This window comes from Neocloeon triangulifer, unplaced genomic scaffold (assembly GCF_031216515.1).
Source record: "Neocloeon triangulifer isolate White Clay Creek 2 clone unplaced genomic scaffold, ASM3121651v1 ptg000008l, whole genome shotgun sequence".
Lineage (NCBI taxonomy): Eukaryota > Metazoa > Arthropoda > Insecta > Ephemeroptera > Baetidae > Neocloeon > Neocloeon triangulifer.
The window spans coordinates 36,478-63,356 of record NW_026775550.1 but is presented as its reverse complement, the minus strand read 5'-3'; the positions used below and the strand labels follow the sequence as shown (position 1 = coordinate 63,356).

The 26,879-nt window shown below is 34.4% G+C and overlaps 2 protein-coding genes across 4 annotated transcripts in view; both read right to left on the bottom strand.

The window, feature by feature from the left end:
* The window catches only part of LOC132194852 (monocarboxylate transporter 2-like), a 108,971-nt gene that overhangs the window by 63,512 nt on the left and 18,580 nt on the right, over window positions 1-26,879 (bottom strand). For 2 of the 3 annotated variants that reach the window (XM_059616410.1, XM_059616411.1), the window contains one exon: window positions 13,657-13,687. The exons of the other annotated variant lie outside the window; for it this stretch is intronic. The gene's annotated coding sequence lies outside the window, so the exon portion shown is untranslated. The remainder of the gene's footprint in view (window positions 1-13,656; window positions 13,688-26,879) is intronic. 3 annotated transcript variants of the gene reach the window in all.
* LOC132194645 (uncharacterized) lies at window positions 2,927-4,081 on the bottom strand. The gene is made up of 2 exons (XM_059616061.1): window positions 3,949-4,081; window positions 2,927-3,797 (listed from the first exon to the last, which is right to left on the bottom strand). Exons 1-2 carry the CDS (start codon window positions 3,957-3,959, stop codon window positions 3,095-3,097), a joined length of 714 nt encoding a protein of 237 aa, XP_059472044.1. The 5' UTR covers window positions 3,960-4,081; the 3' UTR covers window positions 2,927-3,094.

Below are 26,879 nucleotides of genomic sequence, written 5' to 3'. Positions count from 1 at the left end.
AAAAACCTATTTCAATAATCCAAATGAACTAAAAAATTTTGCATATCTCTTTGTTATTTACAATTAGAGAAATTAAATTTACCAACGTTTATTGTAACTTAAACAAAAAATACAATCAACACAATTGAGTGGCGCCTACTGCGCCACTTAAAAAGGGCACAGTCCGACAAGAATTTGTCTTGGCCTGACCCTAATCATCAACACCTATTTTTCTAAATAAAACTTAAAAAATAAGAAGTATAATTGTTAAATTTTTTTTAGGCTCAAAACTTCTTTAAATTTGAATTTAGATCTCCTCTTTAGTCCCATTTCAAAACCAAATCACAAATTTTCAGAATAATATTTCTATTTTTTAAATTATAAAGTTGATGAAACAGGAATTTTTATATTTAAAATAATTTAAAATAAAAGTTTGCAAAATAAGTATGAATTAATTTTTTTTATTCACAATGTCCAATTGAATTGCTCTTAAAAGATTTTCTACGGATTACACATGGAAATGTTTGTTTTTGTTTGTGTTTTTCACAAATATTTTCTCAATTTTTCATTTGCTTGATTAATGAAGAATAAGCAACAGTTGATAAAATAAATATTTGATGGCAAAATAGAAACAACCAACAACGTTCTCTTTCAGTTATTGCTCTCGCAAACTAAACAATGCAATCCCCACGGCCATCTTTCATATTATATTTTTATTATTATTTGCCACCAAAGTGTTTTTGCAGCTTGGCCCTCCTCGCGGCGACAACTTTTAATTGCATTTCCGACAGAAAGCGAGCTCCGAAATTTGATAAATCTCCTTTTCTGTGTCGCAATTAGTTGCTCTCTTGTTCTCGCTTGCGGGCAGCAGGGGCGTCAACTTTTGCTCCAAAACCAACACGCGAGAGCTGCAACAGATGCAGCCTGCAGCCAAATATCAACCCTTGCGCACCAGGACTTGGCAGACGTGTATGGGGAAAGGAGGAAAATGCCATTAGAGCTCTTGGAGATGTTTTTGTGCATCTTGCTGGTGGAAAGATAGATAAGGGCACGTTCGTTCGTTTGGCCCCGAGTTTAGCGGCAAAAACGAGCAACGCGAAAAGGACGGAATCGGAATAAATCACTTTTGTAAGTGACATTTTGTCAGGCGTTACCCTCTTGAATATTGATTGGTCATCGACGATTTTTTTCTTGTTAAAACTTTTATCAATTTTTTTTACAGTAAAAAAAGATTTAAATTAATTTTTCTGTTTGTGCTTTTTTTGCGGCGAATCTAATTTGCTTCGTTAGACCCTCTTTTTGCGGCACGCTTTGAACGGCCATGCAAATGACGCCGGGGAAAATTGCGAGCCGAAAACAACCCCAGCGAATGGTAGTTAGCAATGGAGAAAGGAAGGTCTAGCCGAGAGAGACTAAAACCAAGTTACATTTGTTTTAACAAGGTACTTGAGCGGCATTTGCGCTTCCATTGCCGGCCGGAAAATTCTTTTTTTATGCGGGGCACAAATGTTCACAAGCCGCTCCAACGGCTTTGATATTATTCTGTGTCTCCGGCGAGAGAAGATAATAATTGCCCTCTCTCGCTCTTTCACTCCACTTGCGTTCATTCCTCTCTTTCTTGTTTATAATAGCACAAAACAACTTGCAGCACCAGTAACTACTTGGTCAAAGTCTCTGGTTGGCTCTTCATCATCTCGGAACCAACCCCTTGAGCTCAGGCTGCGAGCCGGCCAGTAAGTCTAAAGCCATGACCGCACCACAGAACAAAGTGATTCCCTAATGGTTTGTCCGTGCCCACCCTTTCAACCAAGAAAACTCAACTTCCAGTTTTCTCGCATTATGAAATATTTAAGTAATTCTGGCCTATCGGTCAGTGACTCTTTTAACTTTTTACAAATATCAATATTTTTCAGGGTACTAGTTAGTTTATCTTTATTGTTTAATTGATTCCATTATTTATGTAGTTACTTAATCAGTGAATTTCTGTTTATCTCTCATTCTCTTGCGTGTATGGATTAACGCTTTATTGAAAACAAACATACTTAAATAACCCTTTGACATAAAGTAATAACTATTGAAATACCAATAAAAAATTTATAGTTATTGCTAATTATTTACTTATTAAAAAATTTGGTAAGCATTTAATTGCGCAAAAATTAAAAATCTAACTTGTATAAAATGAAATAGTTAATAATATGGACCTGTAATACAACACAGTATAAAAATATATGATAATTATAATTTAAATAAACATTATTTGCAACTATAATTTAGTAATTACACCAATATATATTTTATTCTAATAGTTTTAATAATTTAACTAAAATAATTATAACGATTATATTAAAACTTTGCTTCATTAAATTTTTCATTGTCCTGAGACCTTTCAATACGTGTCTCTTGTATAATTTTAAAATTAATGTGCACCGATATAAAATGAAACGAATGTCGTATCACAGGCGATCCGAACAAATTTATTCATTCCGCTCTTCTCCGGCAGACGTGCACGGTGCGTGTTTTTCGCTCAGGGAACTCCCGTCTTGTTTTCGAACTTGAGCAGGAAAGGTACCGCACATACAAATGCAATTCAATTCGTGAAATATTCTCTCCAAGGAGACGCGCAGCGGAAAGTTAGTCGCAAGAAGTTCCCTCGGTTCTCTTTGAATTTTGCATTAACTGCACACAGGCTTGTCATCTTGTTTTCGTAGCGTCTGCAGGGAAAACTGCGCATACAAATTACCTCGCCAAAATTTAAATGAAATTCAAAAGAGCGGGTTACAACCTCCGGGTCGAGTTCCCCCGAGAGAGGTAATTTGTAATTTTAATTAAGTGCTATTAATTTTAATTAAGTCTTCTGAAATTTTTCAGATTTAATTTATATAATTTCAAGTTTTTATTTCAATAAAATTAATATAAAATTTATTTTTATTTTTTAATTTTTTATTTATTGATAAATAAATGCAAACAGTCACATTACAAGGTACATCAAGATATAAATTATTTTGAAAGACTTTTATTTCATCATGTAATTATTGCGCTTTTTATTGTTACAGAGATAAATTGCAACTATGAAATGACTCATCAGTCAAGCTAATAAACTACAGTCTAAACTTTTTTACTTGCTGGAATCTTCAGAGTTGTCCTGGTTTGAATCCTTACTTTCACTCCGGCTGTCCTCGGACTTGTTTTCCTCAGTGTTTGCGTCCTCGGAGTTGTTGGCCTCTTCAGAACCTTGCTCGTTACTGGCCTCTCCGGATTCATTGCTTGCGTTTTCTTCCTCATTGCTGCTTTCACTCTCGCTACTCTCCTCGCTTGAGCTGCTCTGAGGAACGGTGGTCGCTTCTGGTGCCTGAGTGGTGGGTTCTTCAGGATCGGAAGTTGTCACTTCTGATGTTTCACTGCTGCTTTCACTCTCGTTGCTCTCCTCGTTTGAGTTGCCCTCGGTGGTCGCTTCAGAAGCCGCAGTGGTGCTTTCTTCAACTGGTCCTTCAGTAGGAGCATCAGAGGTCACCTCTTCGACGGGGGCTTCTGTTGGTTCAGGAGCAGCAACGGTGGTTGGCTGGTCATCGCCATTAGGACCACCGTTTCCATTTCCGTTCCCATTGTTTCCATTTCCGTTGCCACCGGCGTTTTCATTTTCTCCGTTCGATCCGCCATTACCGTTGCCGATGCCGTTGTTCCCGTTACCATTGCCGTTGCTACCATTGCCATTGCCATTTCCGTTGTCCTTGCGTAGATCAGGGGATGACCATCGGTTCCTTGAAGGGAGCCCCTCACTCAGACACACCAACGCCAGACACACAAGAGCTACCAAAACTCTGAAAATTCATAATTGATCTTTTTTTAAACATTCATAACAAAAATGAAATGAAAATGTTGATTGAAATCATTAATATTACATGATAATTCAGAAAATTATGTAAAATAAAACTAGAGATTGAAATGAAAAAAATTGAAAATTTTACTCACGCAGTCCTCATTTTTCCTTGAAATGTAATGTTTAGATGAAGTCGCTAGGCTGATAACTTTTCACTGTCGCGTGGAAACAAGATGCAGCGCATTTATACCTGTCGCCGTAAGTAATTTCCATGCACGTCAGAAGGCGACATCTTTATGATATGATTACTGATAACGATCAAGTAAAAGAGTTCCGAGATAGTGCCCGTCTTGATGATAAACAATGTCACGTCATTTTTGGCATAACAACAAGATTCGAGAATCGTCTCTTCCTTGTGCGTCACTCAAAAACGCGGCGCAAATAATCGAGTACTCGATCTGTTTGTCATCAATCAAAACGTGCTAATGTTTACTTTTGTTTTTCATCTCACGGGGAAAATGTGAACCGACTCTTGCACAATGCTGAACGTTTCAAGAGGCCGCACTTCCAAAAGATAATAAATGTCCGTGACGTTGACAGCAACAGTCATTATTAAATTATGAAGTATTCAAATTCCAATCAAAAGTTTTGCAACCTTGCATTACTAATTGTAATCTTCTGAAGCTACTTGTGATTAAACCCCACATTTAAAAAAATGTTGAAATAGTAAATTACAAATCACACCACATCGATGAGTGTATTTTGATTTTCTTCTATATGATTGGCGGAATTCCTCATAGTAAATGGCAACTCGCGAAATTTGCATTTAAGTGCCGAGGGATTCGGTTCGGAAGAAATTGCGGCCGGCGCGAACTTAAAAGATCACACAAAATGCAAATCATAAAAGGGTGTGGGCGCGCCGGCGAGAATGTTTGCTCCAAATAAAAGGGCACACGCGCACAGTTTGTTTTCGCATAAAAATTAACAGCGTCGTAAAATGTGCTGCAAAACGTTGCCCTTGCCGATGCTATTTTCTTCGTCAAGTGTTGCAATAATGCGGAGAGTGGCGCAATAATGGAACCCTGATCGCGAGGTTCAAATTAAAATAAGCACTGTTTTTTTTTGTCCGAAGAGTCACTATTAAATTGCGAACTGTTTATTTTGAGAGTGCGAAATATTGGAAATTCACTCTCTCTCCCGAAATAGACACTTTTATTTTTACGAGGCCTCTTATAGTCCGGCGCCTCTTGTGCGTGGGTATATAATTCACAGAAAATGGCCCACTTTCAGCCCGATAAAATGCGCGAATCGAATTTCCATACATCCTGCAAGGCATATTCGGGGGGATAAATTTAATCTTCTGCCGCAATGACGTCATCGGTTGCAAAAAATAAAAAACACAGCAGGCTCTCGCTTTTTCAGCGTCGTTCACCTGAGAAGAGGCATTTTTAATTATCTCTCCTGGAGATTGATCCAATTAAAGTAATTAAGTGCATAAAAGGGTTGCGGCGCGTGGGCGTTTCAAAGTTTTAATTGCGAGACGAGACACCCTCGGTATCATTTTTTTTCGGACTTGAATTTCACCGAGAAAAAAGAACGAGCACGCGTTTGCTTTTTGGAATGCGTCCACGCAACGCCGCGCTTGCTTTGATGTTGACTTTATTCCGGTCTTAATTACCGGCACTTGACAAAGTTCAATTTATATGCAAAGTCGTCTCTTACTTAGTCAGCGCCGCTGCCATCTTGGAAATGAGACCTTATCTGTGCAAGAGACACTGAAAATGAGTACAAAGCAGAGTGATATGACATGACATTTAATTAGTGTCCATAATAACATTGCGATTTTTTTTTTTTTTAATAAATAAATAGGAATAAAATATTAATGATGCCTTTTTAACTTTTGGCACGATTGAGTGCATTATAAAATAAAGAAAGCTTATACTAGGTGGAATAAAATAAATATTTTTGTAACAGTGTCAATAAAAAACGGCTTAAGAAAACTCATAAAATTTATTACAACAGTGACGTACGTCTATATTATTCTTCTGAAAAGATAATAGAAATAAAAACTTCTCCTTGATATTGGATAGCATTTATCTTATTGTTAGAATTCAAAATAAAATTTCCTAACCAAGAACATTCATATTATTTGAACAAAGAATAATTTGACGGCAAATAGTGCGTTTTCCGTGTAAACATAGCGAAAGGAACCTCAAATCTGGCAGAAGCGAGTGAAAAACAAAAGCGGGTTGAGAAAGAAAAAGCGCTGGTCCACCGCAAGATTTCACATATTTATTTTACTCTAGCGGTTGTTTCCAGTCTACATTTGTGAATCTCGGACTCGGCCCACAAAATGCAAATCGCTGCTCCGGCCGGCCTTATAAATTAATTACACCCTGAGCTTTCCCACAGCTTACTTAGACTCGTTGTCTGCGAGTTTAACATTTAACGCGCGCTCAAACGGAATAACAAACAACCATCCGCCCGCCGCCGGGGATCGTTCTTGGCAAAAACTTGCTAATTTAAAGCGGTTTACGCGCACACGAGCAAACCGTGAAAAATTTAATAGGACCGGCGCAAGACGAGATTTTATCCAAAAGCGTATTAAAGTGGTAAGTGGTTGCAGTCTTTGCGCTCCGGGGAGTTACATAAATCTGCTTCTCTTGCATGAGTGGAATATCCTCGCACACCAAAATGTCTTTTGCTATCTCAAACTTTTCGCCAACATTGTTAGAATATTGTCTAGAGACTTTTATTTGTTTCGCCTCAGATAAATTTAAAATAATTATTTTTAATTCTATCTGATATATTTGCTTATTTATAATTGAGGGAGAAATAAATTATGAATTATGATGGGAATCTATGCCGAATTCCAAGTTCAATATGAAAGATCATTTAAAAAAAATTAATTTGTCCAAATATTAATAAAATTTAATCCTTTTAGCGACATATTATGACGTCTATCAGGGGAAAATTTTGTTCATTTTCTCTCCAAAAAATCCTTCAACCTTTAACTAATGGGTGAGAATGAGCCCAATTATTCAATTAGATTTTAAAAAAAAATTCTAGTTGTCCCGATAATTAAATCTAGATTACTTAAAAATTGTGATTGAAACTATGCATTGTGCAAAATTTTAAGCAAATATTTATTATCTTTTTACAATTTTTTTTTAAATTCTTATTTTCAAAAGAGATGAATATTCAAATCAATTTTTCTACATTTTCTCCGTTTCTTTTAGGTGGGAGCTTTCGAGACACACACAAAAGTTTTGTTTTGTTTACCCCTTCCCTTATTCAGACGAATTCTCAAAATAAGATTACGCTTCGACGAAAATATCAATAAAGCAAATTTAATTTCGGTTCAGTAAACAACAAATTATAATCCCCCAGAATTGATTAATTGACAAATGTGTTTGCGTTAGATTAGAAACCGTAATCAGCGACAAACCACATAACGCGCTTTACAGTGGATTTGGCAGATCTAATTTCCTGACAGGGCTTGTCATCAACCTGGCCTGTTTATCGCCGAATTATCACAAGTGGAATTATGATCAATTTCGCACGCGCTCTATTGAAATTCTAGATAGCAGCTCTGATTGTGAAATTTTGCAATAGTCTCACTCAACAAAATTGCACGTGGTTATCAATTTTATATTTTAAAATTTCATATTAAATTATAGATAGAGTATTTATTGAACACAACTAGGTGTACAACGGGTGTCTAAAGCTAATTTGTATTCCTAAAATTAATTTTACAATTAAGCTTGTTTCAGTAATTATTACAAAGTACAAAAATTAGTTAATTCTGATTTTTGCAGCCTCTCTTAGGCTTAGTTTTCGTTCATTGCATTCAAGAATATGATATTGTGAACATTTCTTACCGCAGTGCTTGCATTCACAATCTATTGTCGCTTGAGAATGAAAATTTTTATTCTTACAAAATAAATAGTGGTACCCGTGACAGGCAAATCTCGTAAATACTTGGCGATCACTGAACATTGCACATTGCCAATTTTTATTCTTCAAATTTTCTGTCTCGTAGATATTAAATTATGAAAATCTATTTCCATATAAATTAGATTCAAGAGAGTTGTACGAAAATAATGTTGTTAACAAATATTTCCAGTAATTTCTTCATTTTTATATTACACTTCAGGATTATATTTTTATTTGAAACACTTTCAGGCCATTAAGTTTGCTGATTCGCATGAAATGGTGCTTTTCTCGCCCCGTCACGACAAAAACCAAGATCGCGCGCAAATGCTCGCAAAAAAGACAAGAAGAACATCTCCAAGCTCAAGTGCCGGCGTAAAATACCTCTTTCTCATTCTAATGGCACTTTTTTGAGGACATGCATCTTTCCGGTTGCTGTAGAGCGTTATGTGTCTAGACACCAGTTGATGTTTTCCCGACTGCGAATCCATAAACAAAAACCAGCCGAGAACTAATTTAGATCCGTCGGTGAGTAGTTTTTGAACGAAAACAACACGTGTGTTGAAAGTAAATGACTGACTGATAGTGAGGTTTCAATGTTAAGTATGTTATTTTCATTTTGGCTGTTGTTGTTTTTTGGTTAGTCGACCGGCCCCAGGGCATCTCTCATTTCGCCCAGCTCGCCCACTTGATGAAGGATTAAATTAAAAATGGGAACCGGACCCTGCGCTGGCTGGCGTGCGTGATTATTTCGATGAGGCAAGCGGCGTGTTGGTCGAAATTGCTCTCATTTGGCTTCGTCAGCTTCTGTCCGACTCGCACCAAGTGGAGACGGAAGATTTGTTTCAGTTGTGCAAAATTACTGGCCGCGCCAGAACTTTTTATTCAATTAGAGCAGCGCATAATTGTTTGGGCGTTGTTCCTAGCAATAATTTTAAAAAAAATTAATGCCTAAACATGAAAAATCGAAATTAATCGTTAATGATAATGCGTATTTTAAGGTTAGGTAATACATAATAGGTAATCCTGAAATGAGAAAAGATTTTTTTTCTTCTGAAATTTGAAATGAATATACCTCACATTATATAACAAAGAAGATTTCAAGTAATTCTGTAATTCAATTAAATAAATTTAAAAAATTCATTTTTAATGTTATATATTATTTCATTTATTATCAATTGCAGTTATTTATTTTTAAAGAAAGTTCTGATTTCCATATATGAATGTTGCAATTAATTATTATTTAATTAGAATAGCTAGCAAATAATATTTTACAAACTTAATTAAAGGGTACAACTTTCAATTTATTTATTCATTTCTTGATAGAGTAATAAAAATTAGATTTTTATAAATAATCAAATTCCAAAGCAATGCCAAGGTAGAAAGTATTGTAAAATAAAATACTATTTCACATTCACATAATTAATTGCGATTACTCCCATCAAACGCATGAAAATCAATTAAAATTACAGACTGGTAATAATTTAATTATTTGTTTTTTCTGTATTTATAAATTGTTTTAAATTGAATTCATACTTATTACATGTAAAAGAATTTATAAATATAAATATTATATTTAATATAAATGTTATGTATAAATATAATATAATGTAATATCATATAAACATTTAATATAATATTATATTTATATTAAATTTGAATCACTTTCACAGCAATAATTGGTGCCAAAAAAAAGAGATTAACTTCACACAAATTTATTGTAATTGCAGAATCCGAACCAGAACTTTCCTTTTTCATAATTTATCGGCAGATAAAAAATTATTCGTTATTCAATAGAGATTATTATTCATATTTCTGATTGGAAAAAAGATGAGGAAAAGTTTCTCCCCTCCTCAGTCATTTCTTCCACTTGAAGAGAAAAATTTTTGTCCACAGATAATGCAATTACCCTGCAAGTTGCGATCGACGCGAGCTAATGAAATTGCGATTCCAGTCGACAAAGTCGACCTCGGCTCCCCCGGAATTTAATAAATCCCGCGGTTACATCGCACTGAGATGAAATATCGCCACTCGTCGGTCCGGAAAGTTGGCGAGAGCGAATTTCGCGCCGATGAGAAACGACCGCAAAAGTGACTTTCGCTCGCCGCGAGCGAGCCAAAGATCGGCGGCTGCGGCAGAAAAACGAGAGAAATGTGTTTTAGACTGCACCGCCGAGTTTTCCTGCCTCGCGTGCTGACTACTCGCCAGGCGTACACACCTTTTTTTATTGGGAATATCGGCGGCAATTTGCTGCCAGCAAAGCCGCAAGTCCTTCTCTCTTATCACATCAAGAGCGTGCTCGAGGATGAGCGCGTGAATAAAATTCACTCCATAAAATAGCGGCGAGTGGCACCGGGCCAAAAATTTTTGAACGCCCGTCTGAATTGGAAATGAGGCTCCGCACCTCATTTTTGGCCCCAGGTGCGCAATCATAATGTAAATTAATTAGCACGTGCAGAGAGGAGAAAAAAAAATAGCAGCCCGAATAAGAAAGGATTGTCCAATTTCAACACCACACCACATTCTAAAGTATAATTTGCAAAATATACAAAAACTATTTTAACTCTGCATTTATTTGTTCTTTAATACTCGTAACTTTTTTAAACTCCGTTTTTGACTGTAACAAAATTGTTTGAAATTCTAGAAAAGGATTGATTGACAAAAAGGCAACATCATCACTGATCATCACCAAGGAAGACTAATAACGTTGGGTTTAAAGCTAAACACTTTTAATCTTAATCTTCATTGACATCAAATTATATTTTGAATTTCTTTAAAATAATTAAATCATTAAAGAATTTAAAAGATATTTGAAATATTATAGTTTTTTTAGAGTTTATGCATATTAACAATTTACCTTTATGGTTTTTTTTTTTAATTTTACAGCTCAATATGTATTAATTTTCATATAATCTATTCTATTTATAAAACTCGTCAGTCCCATGGAGTACAATGATATATAATTAATTAAATTCGGATCCAGGAAAATAAGCTTTAATAATTATAAATATAATAATTACATGAAAGTGATTGAATTAAATTAATTTTACAATAAATATAATGAATTCCATTAGTGATGGATTCCAATTTATATTTTCACATAAAACATAATATTCCAATTAACTTTGTTGAAAAATAGACGGATCTATTAATTTAATATTAAATAAATTTTATTTCCTATATAAAGGAAATTAATCAATTATGTAAAAATTATGCGTCTTGAGGTACTTAATTAATCCAACTTAGGGATGGATAATGACGGAAAATATGTAAGATGTGTTCCCAATCAAATATTACAAATAAGATATATTTTATAATTTTAGATTTAGAAATCACCTAACATAAACACAATTTTGCAACTAACCTTGTCATGACTAAAAGCTAAAAGAATAACGCATCGTTCTGATCTGATGATTGCCATGAAGTTTCTTTAAAATGGTTAATATCTGAAAATATGCTCTGTTTTATTTTAATCTCTAAAATCTAAAAATATGCCGCATAATTATAAGTATATAAATTTATGAAATATAAATAAAAACTAACTTTTTGTATTACATAAGAAAAAAAAGATTCTCCCCAAAGCATGTACCTGATAGGGAATCAATTTGCGTCAATAAGTGAGAAATTAAATAAACTTCAATTCAGTTTAAATTTCTCTTTTACGTGCAGTGCAATCGGTTTCGAACGATGTGAGAAGTTTGCACCGTTTAACGACGACAATAAAAATCACTCTTGCCTGTGGAAAATGAAGCGTCGGTGCGTCGATCCGAATAACGTCGACAGTTTGAATAAAGTAAATTTTACGGCCTTGCAGCGAATAAACGAATAAACCCGCGTGGCCGGCGTCAAATTTTACGTCCGCGTTATCCACTTGGATTCACCTTTGCGTTTGATTGGGCGTCACCGCAGCACCCCGAACTCGAGCGAGCATCTGTCCAAAAAGGGTCGTAATTTTTTATCGCCTCGATTAAAATGGCGTTTTACGACACCTGCACACTCTCTTTGTCAGTGACCTCTCACCTGAACTGCTCTTTCGAATGTGCACACAGCCTTAAATAAATTACGCTCATTTTCGGCGCCAGAACAAAGAAGGTGCGTCGGGTAATTGCGTTTGTGTCTGCCTCGGAAATATTTTATTTAATAAGCCGGCAATCAAAACATTCCTCGGTTATTATATATATTGTTGACAAGCGACCGTGCCTTTTTGGTTGACACGTAAATTCTTTCTTTTTTTTTTAACACGCTGGGGAAATAATTTTTGATGAAATTATGGCCCCTCTCAATTTTCTGGTGTGCATCAAATTTTATCGCGTCTTGAAATGCTCGCAAGAGGTGCTTGGAACTCTCTTGAAAGCTTTGAAAGGAAAAAGAAGAGCGACACTTTGAGTGACAAAGTAGAGTCTCATGGGAGTTTGAGGTGCACGCTTTGAAGAAGTAAAAAATCTAAGAGACAATTTATGAGTATTTACATTTGTGTTTCCTCTTGATATATTCTGGAAAGAATTTTTAAAAAAATTCTCATTTTTTAAGTGCTATCAAATAAAAAAAAAAAATCCTGCTAAAATAATTTTACATTTTAACTTTATAAGAAATTCATTGTTCTTGGAAATAAACAATCGTGTTGGAATTTAAATTTATCAAATTAACTTGTGTCCTGTGCGTCATTGTTGTCTGCTGTACTTATTTCTTACAGCCTATTTTGTATAAATAGTTATAATAGTTTAAATTTTCTCAACATTATCTTTATTATATTCTATTTATCATTTCTTTCATATCATAAATATGAAAAAAATTAATTGTATTGGTTTTGATTGCAACTGTTTCAGTTAAAAATCTCTTAATAAATTAAAGACTGTTTTAAATTTGATATTAAAATATGCGTCATGTATATTAATAAACAAATCTGCAGAATCGTTGTTGATTATCTAAATTTTGAGCAGTTTTTCTAGACTAGTCTTTAGTCTATAAAATCAATAAACCATTTTAACAGAGCGGATGGTCCAGGATGAACTAGCGAGGCGGATACAATCAAGGCTGTTCGGAGCTCATCTCGCTTTGGGCAGGCCATTTTTCTTTTCGGCCACCGTCTCTTAATGACATTTTTGCCCCTGGAGAACAATTTGGGCCCTGCCGTCGTCGCACGTCTCATTTACTATGGCAGGTGCGCCGCTTCCGAGAAGCTGCGCCAAAAAACAATCCGCCGCTTAATGAGTATCGAATCGGAATTTTTGCATCAGACGAAAATCATATTGTCCTCTAAAAATACCAGGAACATAAATGTCGACGGGAGACAAAAAGCAGCCGGCCCCCGTCTTTGATTTTTTTCCCTTCTTTCTCTGAACATACAAAACACATTTACACAAACTCTATTGTTTCGCGAGAGGCTGCTGGAGATTTACACGCGCAATTTGCCAACAACGGCGTCGCTCATTCTTATGAGCTAGACTTACTTTCTGCGCAGAAAGTTATTTATGCTGGGCATCAGAAAAGACGGACGGGCGTGTGTTTTATGCAAATGTCCCGTGCAGCTTGGAAGTTTAAATTAGTGCGAGGGCGCAGCCCCTTTTACCCGCTTTAAGGCCGTTGAAACGCATAAAGGTGCCGGACCAAGTTTTGCGGCTCACGACGATGCAAATTCGTCTGCGAGAGAAAGATATTAAGAAGCCCGGCTGCAACGGCCTGGCACGCAACTTTGAATTGCCTCTCTTGGCTCCTTCTGTTTCGGGAATGTAGAAAAGCCACCGCTGCGAATATGTACAGTCATATTGTCAGGATTTACTTGGTATTAAAAGCTACAAACTCGGGCCTTTCCCTTAGGACAATTATTCCGTCTATCGATTGGATTAACTCCGATTAACTGTTGATAGTAAAAGATGCTATTTTTTTATAACTTCGGAGGTCAAATATCCAATAATTTGTAAGCTCACCTTATTTGACAAGAATAATGCTTTGGACCATCTGAAAACAAAAGAACCGAAACATATTAGTGCATTATTACATTAATTGCATACATACTCATATTGAAATTTTTATTCTGAATAGATGTGGTTTGGACAGAAAATTGAGCTTATAAAGAAATAAAAGTTTAGGATTTTAGAGTCAAATTTTAAATTTTCACTATTATTAGCTATTATTTGCGGCTTTTTCAAGTTTATAGAAAGTTTTAAAGAAAGTAAATTTGCACAAACAATTTATTGAAAAGTCTAATTTACTTTAAATATTTAAGCATAATTTTTATTATTTTGCTATTATAATGAATTATTATTGATCTTAATCTTTTAATTTTCGTATTATTTTTATATTTAATTATTTAATTCTACGTGTTAAATACTATTTGATTCATATATATAAAATTTAGAAAAAACCTTCTGTCATATTTATAATTTTTAAATTTACTGCTGACGGGTGATATGAATAAGTTGCTTAATCTGCAAAAATGTGTTTAACTTAACCAAATTTGGATCTTGTACGTTAATCCTATATTGTATCATTCAATTCAATAAATTAAAAAATTAAAATAAAACATATATCAAAACAAAAATTCAAAAAATTGATATGATTTGGAATACAACCAATCTGAAAATTTAAATTTAACCCCAAGCTGGTGTGTCTTTAAAAAGAATTTCTCGTTCCACCTACATTTTTATCTGATTTGTGATTAGTGAAAAGCATCTCGCGATGCCATTATTTGTTTCAAGGTCTCGATATATTATAAAAATGTTGTTGAGCGCAAACGCTCTCTTGTTAAGCCCACCAGATGAGCAGCCTCTTAGCTCCGTTCGCAATTATTGTTGTGAGAAAATATATAACTACTTATATGGGAAACGAACGTACTTTGTTCCGACAAAGAAAAATTAGATCGCGTGCGTGTTTAATCCGTCGTTGATCTAGATAGAGATGCCGCGGCGATTGAAATTATGCCATTTCGCACACAGTAGTTTCCCTGTTCGCGTCACTGCAGCTTTCTGCGACGGATAATGTTACTTTGAATTCTCTTCTGCCTGAATGGTCAGAGAAGCTGACGACAATCAACGGTCGCTGTGAACAAATCTGCATGAGAAGCGAAAGAACTACTTGAGATCTTCCTGGTAAAAGATTAAATGCACTTTTTGCTCCAATCTGCAGTTTTGCATGAGAATAATTAAAATGATGTGTTCGAAGAAACAAAAGATGGAAAATGTGGAACTTAATAAATTGATTTTGTAGTACAAGTTCACGATCGAGGGTTGATTCATGGTGTTTGGAATTTAAATTCAAAACATAATAAATTGATTTTTAATCAAAACTCAAAATAATCGGATGTGCTTTGTACACATTTGTCTTGTTTAAAATTAGCTTTTAGCTGTTAAAAAAAGATTGAATTTTAGTATAAAATGCCAATGAGATTTATATTGTTTAATCATATTTTAATGATTCCTATATATAATCAACTCTGCAACATCAATTCTAATGGTATTATATTTCTTTAGATTATTATAAATGGCTACCAAAATGTACTATATTTCAACATTTTTATTACAACTGTAAAAAAATAAACATACATTTCAAGTGATCAAAGTTAAACAACTCCATAAAAAATTGAAATTTAGATAATTATTTAAAATAAGTAATAAATTTTGAATAAGAAATAGACATCAAAAAAATTTGGTTAAATAATATTTAAATTTATAGAATAAAATTCATAATTAAATTTAAAATAACATTCTTATTATTTACATAAATGTTTCTTTTCGCACTCGGCAAGTTGCAATGAATAATGAAGAAGCTGCCGTCGCTTTTCTCGCGAGTTGCAAATAGGACGTCGGCGGAGAGAAGATTAAAAATGTCACATTTTGCAGAATTTCCGTCACCCTGCTCTCTTTTGCTTGACCCGGCCGCTTTTAGCTTTTCGCCGTTTGTCGAGCATTCAAGGTGACGGCCCCATTCTCTCTTTCGACGCAGGGTGCCGTGGGGTGTGTGTGAGAGCGTAAATTCACCCCGAGCCTCACCTACCTGCACATTCCACCGTGTTCGCAGTAAAAAATGGGCATATTCGCGCCAGTCTTATATGGTTGGCAGTGAAAACTTCGCCTGGGGTGTTTCAAATATGTGTGCCGAGTTATTTTACGCGAGAAAGGTTTCACGACTTTCCAGAAATTTAGGCTAATAGTTTTTATGGACCTTTATGCTCTCCATGCACATAGTTCACATTTTCTATGCAGAGAAAATTGAAAATTCCATATTTCGTTTTAATACTTTTATTTTCTTCTAGAAATAGTGTTAATGAAAAAGGGCTGAAATAATAAAAAAGTCATTTCTACAAATTTTGAAATTAGAAACTTACTTAATTTAGTGGAATTGCCAAACACGTTCAGGTCAATGAACTTTAAATTTGTTTTATCGTGATATCTGAGAGATAATTTCCCCCATTGAAGTGGAAACTGGTTAAAAACACGAATGAAAAAAACTTGTATAATTGCAGATGAGCAGTTCCTTCAAGAGAGAATCTCCTTTTTGCTCTCGTCTCTCTTCACCGAGCACTTCTTCACCATCAGATAAAACAGAAAATCTCGGTCTCGTATCAATTTCCGCAAGCTCGGATGGATTGCAGAATCAACTTCCGGCTGACGAGAGTGCATTTGAATTCTGCGGCTCGGAAAGACGTAGTACTTGCTCGTGGGCGAATATAATCGCGGACGAGAGGTTATTGAAGAAATTATATTGGCAAAGTTGGTGTGTCACGTGCACGACCTGCCGAGATTGATTTGCTGATTATTAGGGCGCACCGGAATAATGCAGCTGGAAAATGCCCGTATCTTTTGTGCGCCAGGCGCTTTTTGATGTCCTTGTGCTCGCGGCAGGCAGTCGATTCGCAAAGTTTCAAGTGCTGAGCAAATCGAGATTCAATTGCGTGACAAATTCGGTCTTAATGCCCCGCTTTTGGCCAAATCCAGCTTGGTTTTTCGGCTCGTTAAGCTAAATTCAAGCAGCGGGAAAACTTATCAAATAAGGTATGTAAGTGAGTAAAAGTTAAACTTAAGTTCAAGAAAATTTCAATAAAATAAAATTTAATATATTATCCAATGCAAGCCGGCGCACCGATCGATTTGCTATGTTTCATGGATTTCTAGTTAGCAATCAGGTAAGTCGAAAGTACACATATTGTTAATTGGATGGATTTTTACGTGGAAAAGTTTAAAATATTTTATTTTATTTTAAAAATCAATATCTTGGCTCTATTTGACCTTTGGCGGTGACTTTTAAAATTTTATTTTATTTAATTTCTTCTAAATATTAGACGTTTTAGACGATATCAGAGGTTGAGATGCATACAATTGCTGAGTAAAAGTTCGTTTGTAATTCACTTTTTTTTTTTATAATATTCCATATATAGATTTTTTTAAATTTATGAATCAATATTAAACGTTTTTGAATGGTTAATAGGACAATTACAATTAATATCATATTTCTTTGTTGATATTCGACCTTTCCTAATTTTGAATACTTAAATTTAGAACGATTGTTAAACATCCACCAAGTATTAAATTATTTCCAGCCTAAAATGAAAAGTTAAACTCATAAATTAAAAAAAAAAAATCTGATTTTCTAAAACACGGTTTCTAATTAACGTTGGCACCAACGCAAGGAACACACATCATGTTTATTTTATTTCGGTAGCAGATGCGCTTTGAAATTAGGCATATCACTAAAAGCAATCGAAATATTTTGCCGCCTCTAATTTATCTCGCTCAAAAGAGCTTCGAACTGAAATATTGACATCCAAAAATACACCCACAAAATTTCTCCTGAAGTGAGCGTTAATTGGAAATTCACAAGGGCGATAAAAGACTCGTTCTTTAAATAAATAAATGCCAGGCAACGCATAGGAGAAAGTAAATTTGAGGACGTAAAGGGGCACGCGAAAGTTAATTAATTTGCACGCCGCCATTTTTAACGAGAGAGAGAAAAAGGTCTTTTGAGGCAGGTCGTGTTTGCGAACTAAATTAAAAAATTCATATCTCGGTATCTTTGAAGAGACCCTTAACTGAAAAGTTAAAAAAAAAAGATTTCATGAGGCTGGCTGAGGCTGGCCTGCATTAATTAAAAAAAATTCTCATTTTCTTTGTTAGCAAAATGTGTGAAATAAGAAGTACTATTGAATTTTAATAGCCAATTTATTTTGGGGAAAATATGCAAAAAAAAAACAACAACATAAATAAATGTTTTCTAAAATTGAATGCTGTTTTTCAAGGTCTACAGTTGCTTTCTAATGATACATTGTGCCAAAAAAATGATGAGATAAATATTTGTATTAAATTTTAAATTTAAATCAAATGTTTAAATCAAATTTATTAGTCCTTAATTTTGTTAGCAGGCAAAGAAATTATTTTCATCACTAAGTTTTTCATTTAAATTTCACACATATTCTTTCACCGTCCATCTTCTAGATTCAATAAGCAAGAAAAGTGACAGCTACATAATTATAAAAAAATCCGAGGCCTAAGGTCAATTTTCAGCGCGCTCCGTCTCTCTGCAAATAATTAAACTCGCTGTACGAACTCCCAATTTTGAATGTTCCTTAATTTTTTGCAGCAACTCTACGCCGATTTAATTACTCTGGCGGCAAGAAGCGCTGGTCTTTCACTTTGCAATTTCAAATTAATTGACCTGCACGTGTTTGTTTATTTTGGACGCCGCACGAGAAAATCAATTCCTCTCTCAACCAGACTGAGAGAAGATACGTAATTTTTTTTCTCGCATCCGCAGGCCAGTGTTTGCGTGGTTTTCCTCCAAAATTCACGTAATTACGATTTGCCCTGCAAAAAACTGGAGCACCGTTACAATGATTTTGAGAAGAGCTCTGGGCGTTGTTCGCTGCTCATGCCATCCAAACCTATAATTTGGTCCAAAATTTCTCGGTCTGCATGTTTTCAGATAAAGAGACGTTGATGTTTTGAATTTTGATCGGAGCTAACAAGGTCTATCAATCATTGTTCCAAATCATAATAGTCATAAAATGCAAATTTACTAGAATTTATCGCCTGACCTGAGTGAAATTTTTTTCAACAGTTCTTTCTCAGGTGGTCTGAAATAATTGGCTAATTTCGCAAGCTGAAAAATTCACTTTTAAAACGAATTTATAACAAGCAATTTTTACATAAATGCTAATTTCCAATTAAAATAACGATAAAAAAACCCTGTTGCAAAAATTAAATGCAAATTGAAGAACATTGTCCAATTTGAATTCATTTAACTGAAAATTTTCAGTCGAAATTTTTCAGAACAAAAAGATAAATTGCGTACATGAGCGTGGCTTTTGAAACAATGAACGTCTGGCCAACTAAAACACGGCGCTTTAATTGAATTGGGCTAATAAAATTTTTATGAATGGCTCCGACGAGTCGTCACTAATCGGCCGGCGCTGTGTTATTTTTTAAGGCAACTTCGCTACCGAATGCGGCGGAAATAATTTTATTACTCGCAATAAAAGTCGTGTCATAATTCAAAATGTAAACACGCGTTGGATTTTACGGCGGACGCGCATAAATGACTCTGTCGCCGCCGTTTTTACTTTTTTTTACTTTTCGGTCCTCTTGAAATAATAACTCGGGGGAAAAAAACAGCGAGCGACGACCGGGCTCCAGCGGCGGCTCTTCATTTCTCGCGCCCGCCCACGCGCCATCCATTTCAGAGTTTTATAGATATTATATTAAAGCGCTTTCGCCGCTGAGAACCTCACGCGTGGCGGCTTTTTTCCGGGCTGTGGAATTGAGAGTGCAGAAAAATATGTATTGGCACCAAGTCGCCAGACACTTTTCATTACTAATAAATTGAAAATGAGAGGAAATGAATTGAGCATTTAGAAAGTGCCGTAGCTCTTTTATTTTAAGTATTTTACTTCCTCATTGCATTCACATTCAATTTTTAACTTTATAATGTGAATAGTGTTGATTTGAATAATGTATTTGTGTATTTTTCTTAACTCAAATTGTGTTTGTAGTTTTCATTTATAATTTTGAATGTTTGGATGATTGTTTCTCGTTATAGGCAGAGATTGCCTTGTGGTACACCAATAAACTTAATTTGCAACTATTGAACAACAAAACCAACAAATATTTATTTTTTTAGCAATAATATTGAGAAAAAAAAAAACATCTTTAATTTACAAAAGTGTGTAATTTCTTTTCACCCTTTCAATGAGTAGAGTTTATCACTTGTCTTAAAAAGCATTTTTTTTTGCTGCGGGCTACACCTTCATTAGTTGCACTGTTATATCGTTTAAAAACTTTCATGTGCACAAATTTCATTAACTGATTTAAATTTAAATTAAATTTCATTTCCTCCAAAAATCTTTAAACGCGATGATAAAAATAGATAAAAATAACTCTTTCCACACAAAAATGAGTAATTAGGCGTGCTAGAGTGTGATAATTTGAACAATTATGGTGTTTGATAAGGCGCTTTTTTTTTGTTACAGTTGCAATTTCCAAAGGGCAATCAATAAACTTAAGTTTCTGTAGTTGACTGACAATTGGAAAAACCTTATGCGTAATGAAAATTTTAATTATGCTATAATCTTGACGTTAAGGACTCCTTATTGACATAGTCAAATCAAGTCTTTACAACAATATAAATAATTTTTGTCAATTATTGGGAAATTAACAAACCATTGTTGTAAAGACTTGATTTGACTATGTCAATAAGGAGTCCTTAATATAATCAATCTCAATATATTTTGGTTTGAATTGCAAAATTTTAATAATATATAAGAACCTCAGTCCAGTCTCTGTCTCAACCCGAGTAAATTGGCATATATAATTGATCTTATTTGATATGCGAGTCATTTATATTTGTAATCAAAACAGTTTTTTCTAAGAAATTAAAGGTAAATTTTCCTTTCAAAATTATTGCATGTGTTACAAATATAAAAATACAAAAAGAAAAATAAAAAAATAAATTAACAAATTGTTTTAACTAAAAATCTTATAATTTAGATATTAAATATTTAAAAAAATATTATTAATATACGCAAAGAAAAAAGAAATGATTAATAGTTAAGTTTTTACTATTATTTTTTTAGCTCTTTGTCTTATTCATCGTTAATTCCCTGGTTAATATTCAGCTATGAATTTCAAAAAAGCTTTTAAATTATTTCTAATTCCTACTTATAATACTTTATTATATTATCATTATCATCAACCACTGACTTGGGTGAAAATAAAAAATATAATTGAACTGGTTCATTTCCACAACCCAAAGCGAAGAAACGAAATTCAATTCTGCAAACAGCCCCCAAGTCGCATTCCAATACATAACGAGGGAATATTAGATGGAAATACCCTGTCTGTGGGGCAGTTTTATTTAAGGGTCAGCGCGCATATTTTACGCACGCACGGCGCTCGACGATTTATTGCAGCGGCGTCCAAGTGGCGGCCGCGCCGAATATCATATTTTTCCACGCCAGGCAATGATGAAGTTTTATGAAGTAGCTGCTGTCAAATAAGTTCTCTCGCGAGGGAACATCAGGAACACCATTTACAAATTCATATTTCGCCAGCGCGTCTCTGGCGACCGACGACGAGCGGCGGCGGCGGCCTGTGATGAAATTTTTTGCCCAAGACGCGCAGCTATACTAAATCATCGGCAAGATCGAGAGCAAAAAGAGCAGCGTGCGTTGCCTTCTCGCTATGCAAGAAAAGCGAGGCTATTATTCAACAGCCTCTCGCCTAGCCAAAGGCAGATAAATGCAGCCGCACGCGCAATTACTCGGCGCATCCGCCTTGTTGCGTGCAAAACAAAGCCGGTGCGATTTTTTTCGCCTCGTCGGCGAAACGGATTTGATAAATTGCCAAATTAGATTAAATTTTCCAAGGGATATATGATATAAAAAAAAATCAGAAAACGATTGACACGAGACAGATTTAAATATTTTAATTAATAAAAGAAATAGCAGCATTTTGAACTTTTGTCCTTGATGAATAAACTGTTTAAAAGTGCAATGCTACAGAGGCTCTGGAATGCATTGCCACCAAATGAAAATGTTTTTAGAAGCAGTACTAAAAAAGAAATTTTAAATTCTTTAACCCAAATTTATTTTGTTTTCTTCTGCCTTGTTTTTAATTTTTTTTTTCAATTTATTTGGTTTAGTTCATGTATGGGGCTTAGTTGCCCTCATTTAGAACCAAATAAACATTTCTTGAAACTAAATTTATTGCGTTATTTTAATTGCATTTAAGATGCCCTTTCCTCATTGGGATAGTTTGGTTGTAAATTGTTTTGAAGAAAAAAAATGATTTTGCCTTTTCTAGGAAACAATCAACGACTCTAAAAAAAATTCAAAAGGAAAACAGAATTTTAGGTTAACTATCGTGAATCTTCCCTTGATCAGAAAATATTTTAACAAAACTAATAGATTAATTGGATATTAAATTCAAATTTAATTTTTCCATATAAATTTTAATTTGAAAGCTCATTAATTAATTGTTTTTCAACAATTGATTGTAAACAATAAAGATGTAACAGTTTGGAAAAATAAACAACAATAATAATTAAAGGATATCCTGAATTTACAGCATTATTTATAATTTTCCAAAAAATTTTTAAAATGCTAAACGCACTTTGAATGCAATAAATTATTTTTTTGGGAGAGCCAAAGAGAAAATATTGTATTTTAGCAACACATTCATTGTAGTCTTTAAAAACGGCACTATTTACTGAAAACTGTTTTTGAAGTATTTGTTTTATCCTTCATGAATAGCAGTAATGATACAGTACAGTAGATCCTTCCTATTTTTCTCAGTCATTAAACCCACCATTTTTCATTATAAAGCTCTTCTTCTCTTCAAAACTGATATTTCTCTTTTTCTTCTCTCTCCATTACTATTATATTTACCAGCGGCGTTTTACGAAAGCAATATAAAGCCACACAGCGCATATTATTCTGTGTCCACGCGGCGCACAAAGCCTGGAATAAAGCACCGAGAAAATTCATTATTGAATCGTGGAGGAGCGTCTCTCTCTCTCTGTGCTCGAGTAAGTACGTGGGCGGTTCTGCGAGTACAAACAAACCGGCGGCGGCAAAAGCAAAATTTCGCAACATATACGCGCGAGAGCCGCAATTAAATTTTAATGGTCGAGTGTTTGAGTTGCAGCAGCAGCGAACTTCAAAAGCAGCTCGCATTCTCAAAGTGAGAGGCATCATCAAAGTGAATGACCCACGCCTGACCGGCGCATTTGCAAGAAAAGCGATCCTGCCACTGGTCATGTGAGTGCAATTAGGGAGAGGGAGAGTTTATCAAATTATTATACTAACTAGTTTTATTCAGTAAACAATTCATAATCATGCTCAACAGAATCTAAATATAAATAAACTACAATGAACAAAAATATTTTATTTTACAAGTCCAATAAAATGTTAATTTATCAGCATAATTGCGGTGATTTTAAGTTTATTCGGTGATATTTTGGTCAGATTTGGAGAAAGGAATGCATTCATGAATTTAAAATTAAAAAAAGGTCTTCAAAATAATCATTTATCAAGAAAAGTCAAATCTATAATTTGATAAACAACTGAAACGATATTTTTTCACCAAAATCACTCTGGCTGATTTTTAACTGCCGAGACTCGTTTTGAACATGCTCGATTATTTTCCAGCTTGGCCGTGTATAAAAGCAAGTTTTCAACGCCCTCAATCGAGAATTAATTTTGAATTTTGTAATTTCTGGATTGGCAAAGTGCCTATAATTTTCTCTCAGCTCATCGAGCATGGCAATTATTATTATTCTGATACAAAATTCAAGCGAGTTTCCTGGGATTTCTTCTCGTCTCAAGTGGTGTAAGGTTTCAGGCCGGCGACCCGTTCCCAGCTTCATGCTGTGCGATTGCAACACAAAATATACACACACACATTCCCTGACGATGAATATTGTTTATTGCTCGAGAGTGTCCACTGAAAACTCGTTGCTGCTTCGGCAAAGCAGAGAGGCGTGTTATTATAAGCACTGGGAGTTCACTTATCTGATCGGATTTATCAAGATCAATGCATCATCCGAAGACTGAAATATAAGCCACCTCGGGCAGTTTCAAAAGGAAGATTTGATTTTTTTGTTAATTCGTCGTGATGATCTGCAGAGGTTGTTTCCATTAAACCATATTTTAATAAATATCCAAGAACAAATGTAGTACATAAATATTTCAAATTTTGCTATTGTATTAAATCGTGTGAAAATTGTTGTATAAGCATTTTTTTTCGCTTTAATTTTTTTTAATATCATTATATTATGCAAAATTTAATAAGTATCTAAATCTAATTTATTTTAATTTTAAAAACAAACAAAAATTTCCAAGGATTGTTTTTTTCTGAAAATTAATTTATTTTCATCAATCTGTATAAAAATCCCAAACACTGATTTAATGATAAAGGTTTTTTTTGTAAAGAATCACAAATTTCCTACTGATGGTGTTTGTTTAATATTTTTGAGCCCAAATTAATACCGAGTAAATCCGCCGAAAAACAGTTTTGTGTATTTTTGTATTTTATTTTATCGTATTTTATCATCAGTTTATCACAGCTCTCTGAACAAAATGTGACAAGTGCGCCAAAATGTGACGCAACTCACAACAGATAAATGGATTTTTCGCCCCAGCGTGCTCTCATCTCACGTCAAAACAAAACGCGCCAGATTTTTTATATTTTATTCGACGGAGAGACGAGCAGTGGCAAAAAATCAAGAACGTCACTTTTTGCTGACTGCTCTCTTTAAAACTGGAATGTCTGAACGCATTTTTCAATTTGGTCTCGTCGTGCAAAGCGCGCCCGTTCGCCGTCAGTAATGAAGCCTTTGAATCTGTCAGGCCCATATCCTGCGCCTCCATCCCAGACTGAGAATGTACGGAACCGGAAAATAAGCAAATAAATCGATGTAATGGGGTTTTCTGTACGCGCAACAAAAAATATACAAAAATGAAAAAAATTCGCAGCGCGTGCGTAATTATGTAGCTACTTTATTTACATTGCGCGAGTGAATGACGCAAGCACGGTTCAGAATAAAAGCTTTTTAAAATAATCGCGTCGAGCCTCTTTCTAAATAAAAACCAACAACTTGTTTTAATTATTAGTTACTTTAGTTTAACAAATTAAAAAAAAAATAACTTGTTTTCTAATTAAAAGTAATATTTTCAATTTATTGGTTATAAATCATAAATCTATTTATTTTATTTTTAACATCAAATTAAATATTATTTTTGTTACGTTTTTTTTTTAACATGATGACAGCAATTGCCTTTTTTTGTTGCAACTCATTTTAAACAAATTATTAAAATTATAAGAACTTCAGCTAAGGGCAGAGAATTAATAATTGTTCTTTAATAATAAACATTTTATAGAATTTGTTGTCTTCACATTTTTATAATCATAATCTAATGGTATGAAAACTTCATCACAATGATTCAAATCAGTCATCCATTGCAGTTGAACGTTAGTAAAATATTATAAATTCGTCTAATCTGATAACCATATAAAATAAGAAGTCAATTAAAAACATCATATAAAACTTTATAGTCAGTATAAATTTTTTGCTAACAACTTCTTGAATACTTTCAAAAAACATAAATTTAACTTAACCAATCCAATATAATTTGCAGAATTGATTATTTCTACTGTATAAGCTAAAACCGAATTAAAAAAAGATTGGAATTAACATTTCAGCAAATTTATTCAGGATGTATAATATATTTAGTGGCCGCTAGTTTAGGGAATGTGTTGGGTGGTGGCACGCCTAATTAATTGAGATGCATTGCAAATGACGGCGCGCGGGTAGCAAACATTTCGGCGGAACAAAGGCGGCCCCCATTTGCAAGCGTGTCTGTCCCTGCTGGGCTAAAACGACACGATCGTGCCCAATAAGAGAGGAGCCCATGCATAAATTATTCACGTGCGATAATGTGTGTACGGATAATAATGGACACGCGCCCACTCCGGCCATTAATCTGTGCCGGGGCCGATTGATAATAATGAATAGTTGTTCCCCGGCAGCGGCCAAATAATGGTTCCCTCGAAATTCCAAAGTGCGCGTCCAGGGAGTTCCGCTATTCCCAGCTTAACGAGCAATCACGCGTCGGCAACTTCATTAAACTGCTCAAAATAGCCCGAGTCGACGGCCATGGTGATACGTCGTGTTTTGGTTTTTAATTCCCTTACTTTGTTTGTCCTTTACAAAAAGGTATGAGTTTTAAGATTTGAGCATTTTACTGTTTCAACTATTTTTTTATTGTTAATAATTTTTAGATTCTAGATTTAGATTAAATTATAGTTAAATACGAACTATTCAAAGTATTAATTAATATGAACGAAATAAAAAAAATTCCAAACTATTTTGTGAATATAATTATGGCATTTATGTTAGTTGAAACTTTTGAATAAGTGCTTGTTGTCCTGACAATGATTTTTTTCTCCATTTTCTCGCGAATATATTTAATTATTTAATTTCACTTTAAGTAGAATTAAAAATCTAGATTATACCGGTCAATTTTTTAGTTCTGTGATTTACAAAAAAATCCCTTTTTGTCTTTACATGAATCCGAGCCCGGAAAATAACAAATAAAACATCCTCCATAAATTTTTTTTCGCTGAAATTTGGAAAAATGGTATATTTCATTACAATTTTTTTGCTGGAAAATTGTCAAAAGTGGGACTTAAAAATTTAGCTTATTTTGAGTAAATTTTCACATCTGTTAATTATTAGTTATATTTAATGGTGAGTGCGTTAATTTTTATTAAAATATTATTACACTTCTTTTATAAACGCATAAGTATCTTTCATTCTACTTTGCTTGATGAATCTTTTTATTCCAGCACAAGGCTTTGAAAAATAACGTCTTTTTTATGCGCTGTCAAAAGAAATTATTTCCGAGGGCGCGCGGTGAAGCAACTCAATTTTTTTCCTTTGCTATTTCTCTTGTGTTTTCCAGAAGCGCCAATTCCTGCTCGGTTGTTCCATAATAACACGCTTCCCCTTATAAGGAAGTTGCATTGTTGTCCGGCGAAAGATAAAAGGGCTGCCCTGGGGCAATTAATCCGCTCTCCGTGTGCGCCAAAATATGAGCAATTATCTCATTGATGAGTAATTGATTACAATCCGAGGCGTCAAGAGTCGGAGGAAAAAACCCGTG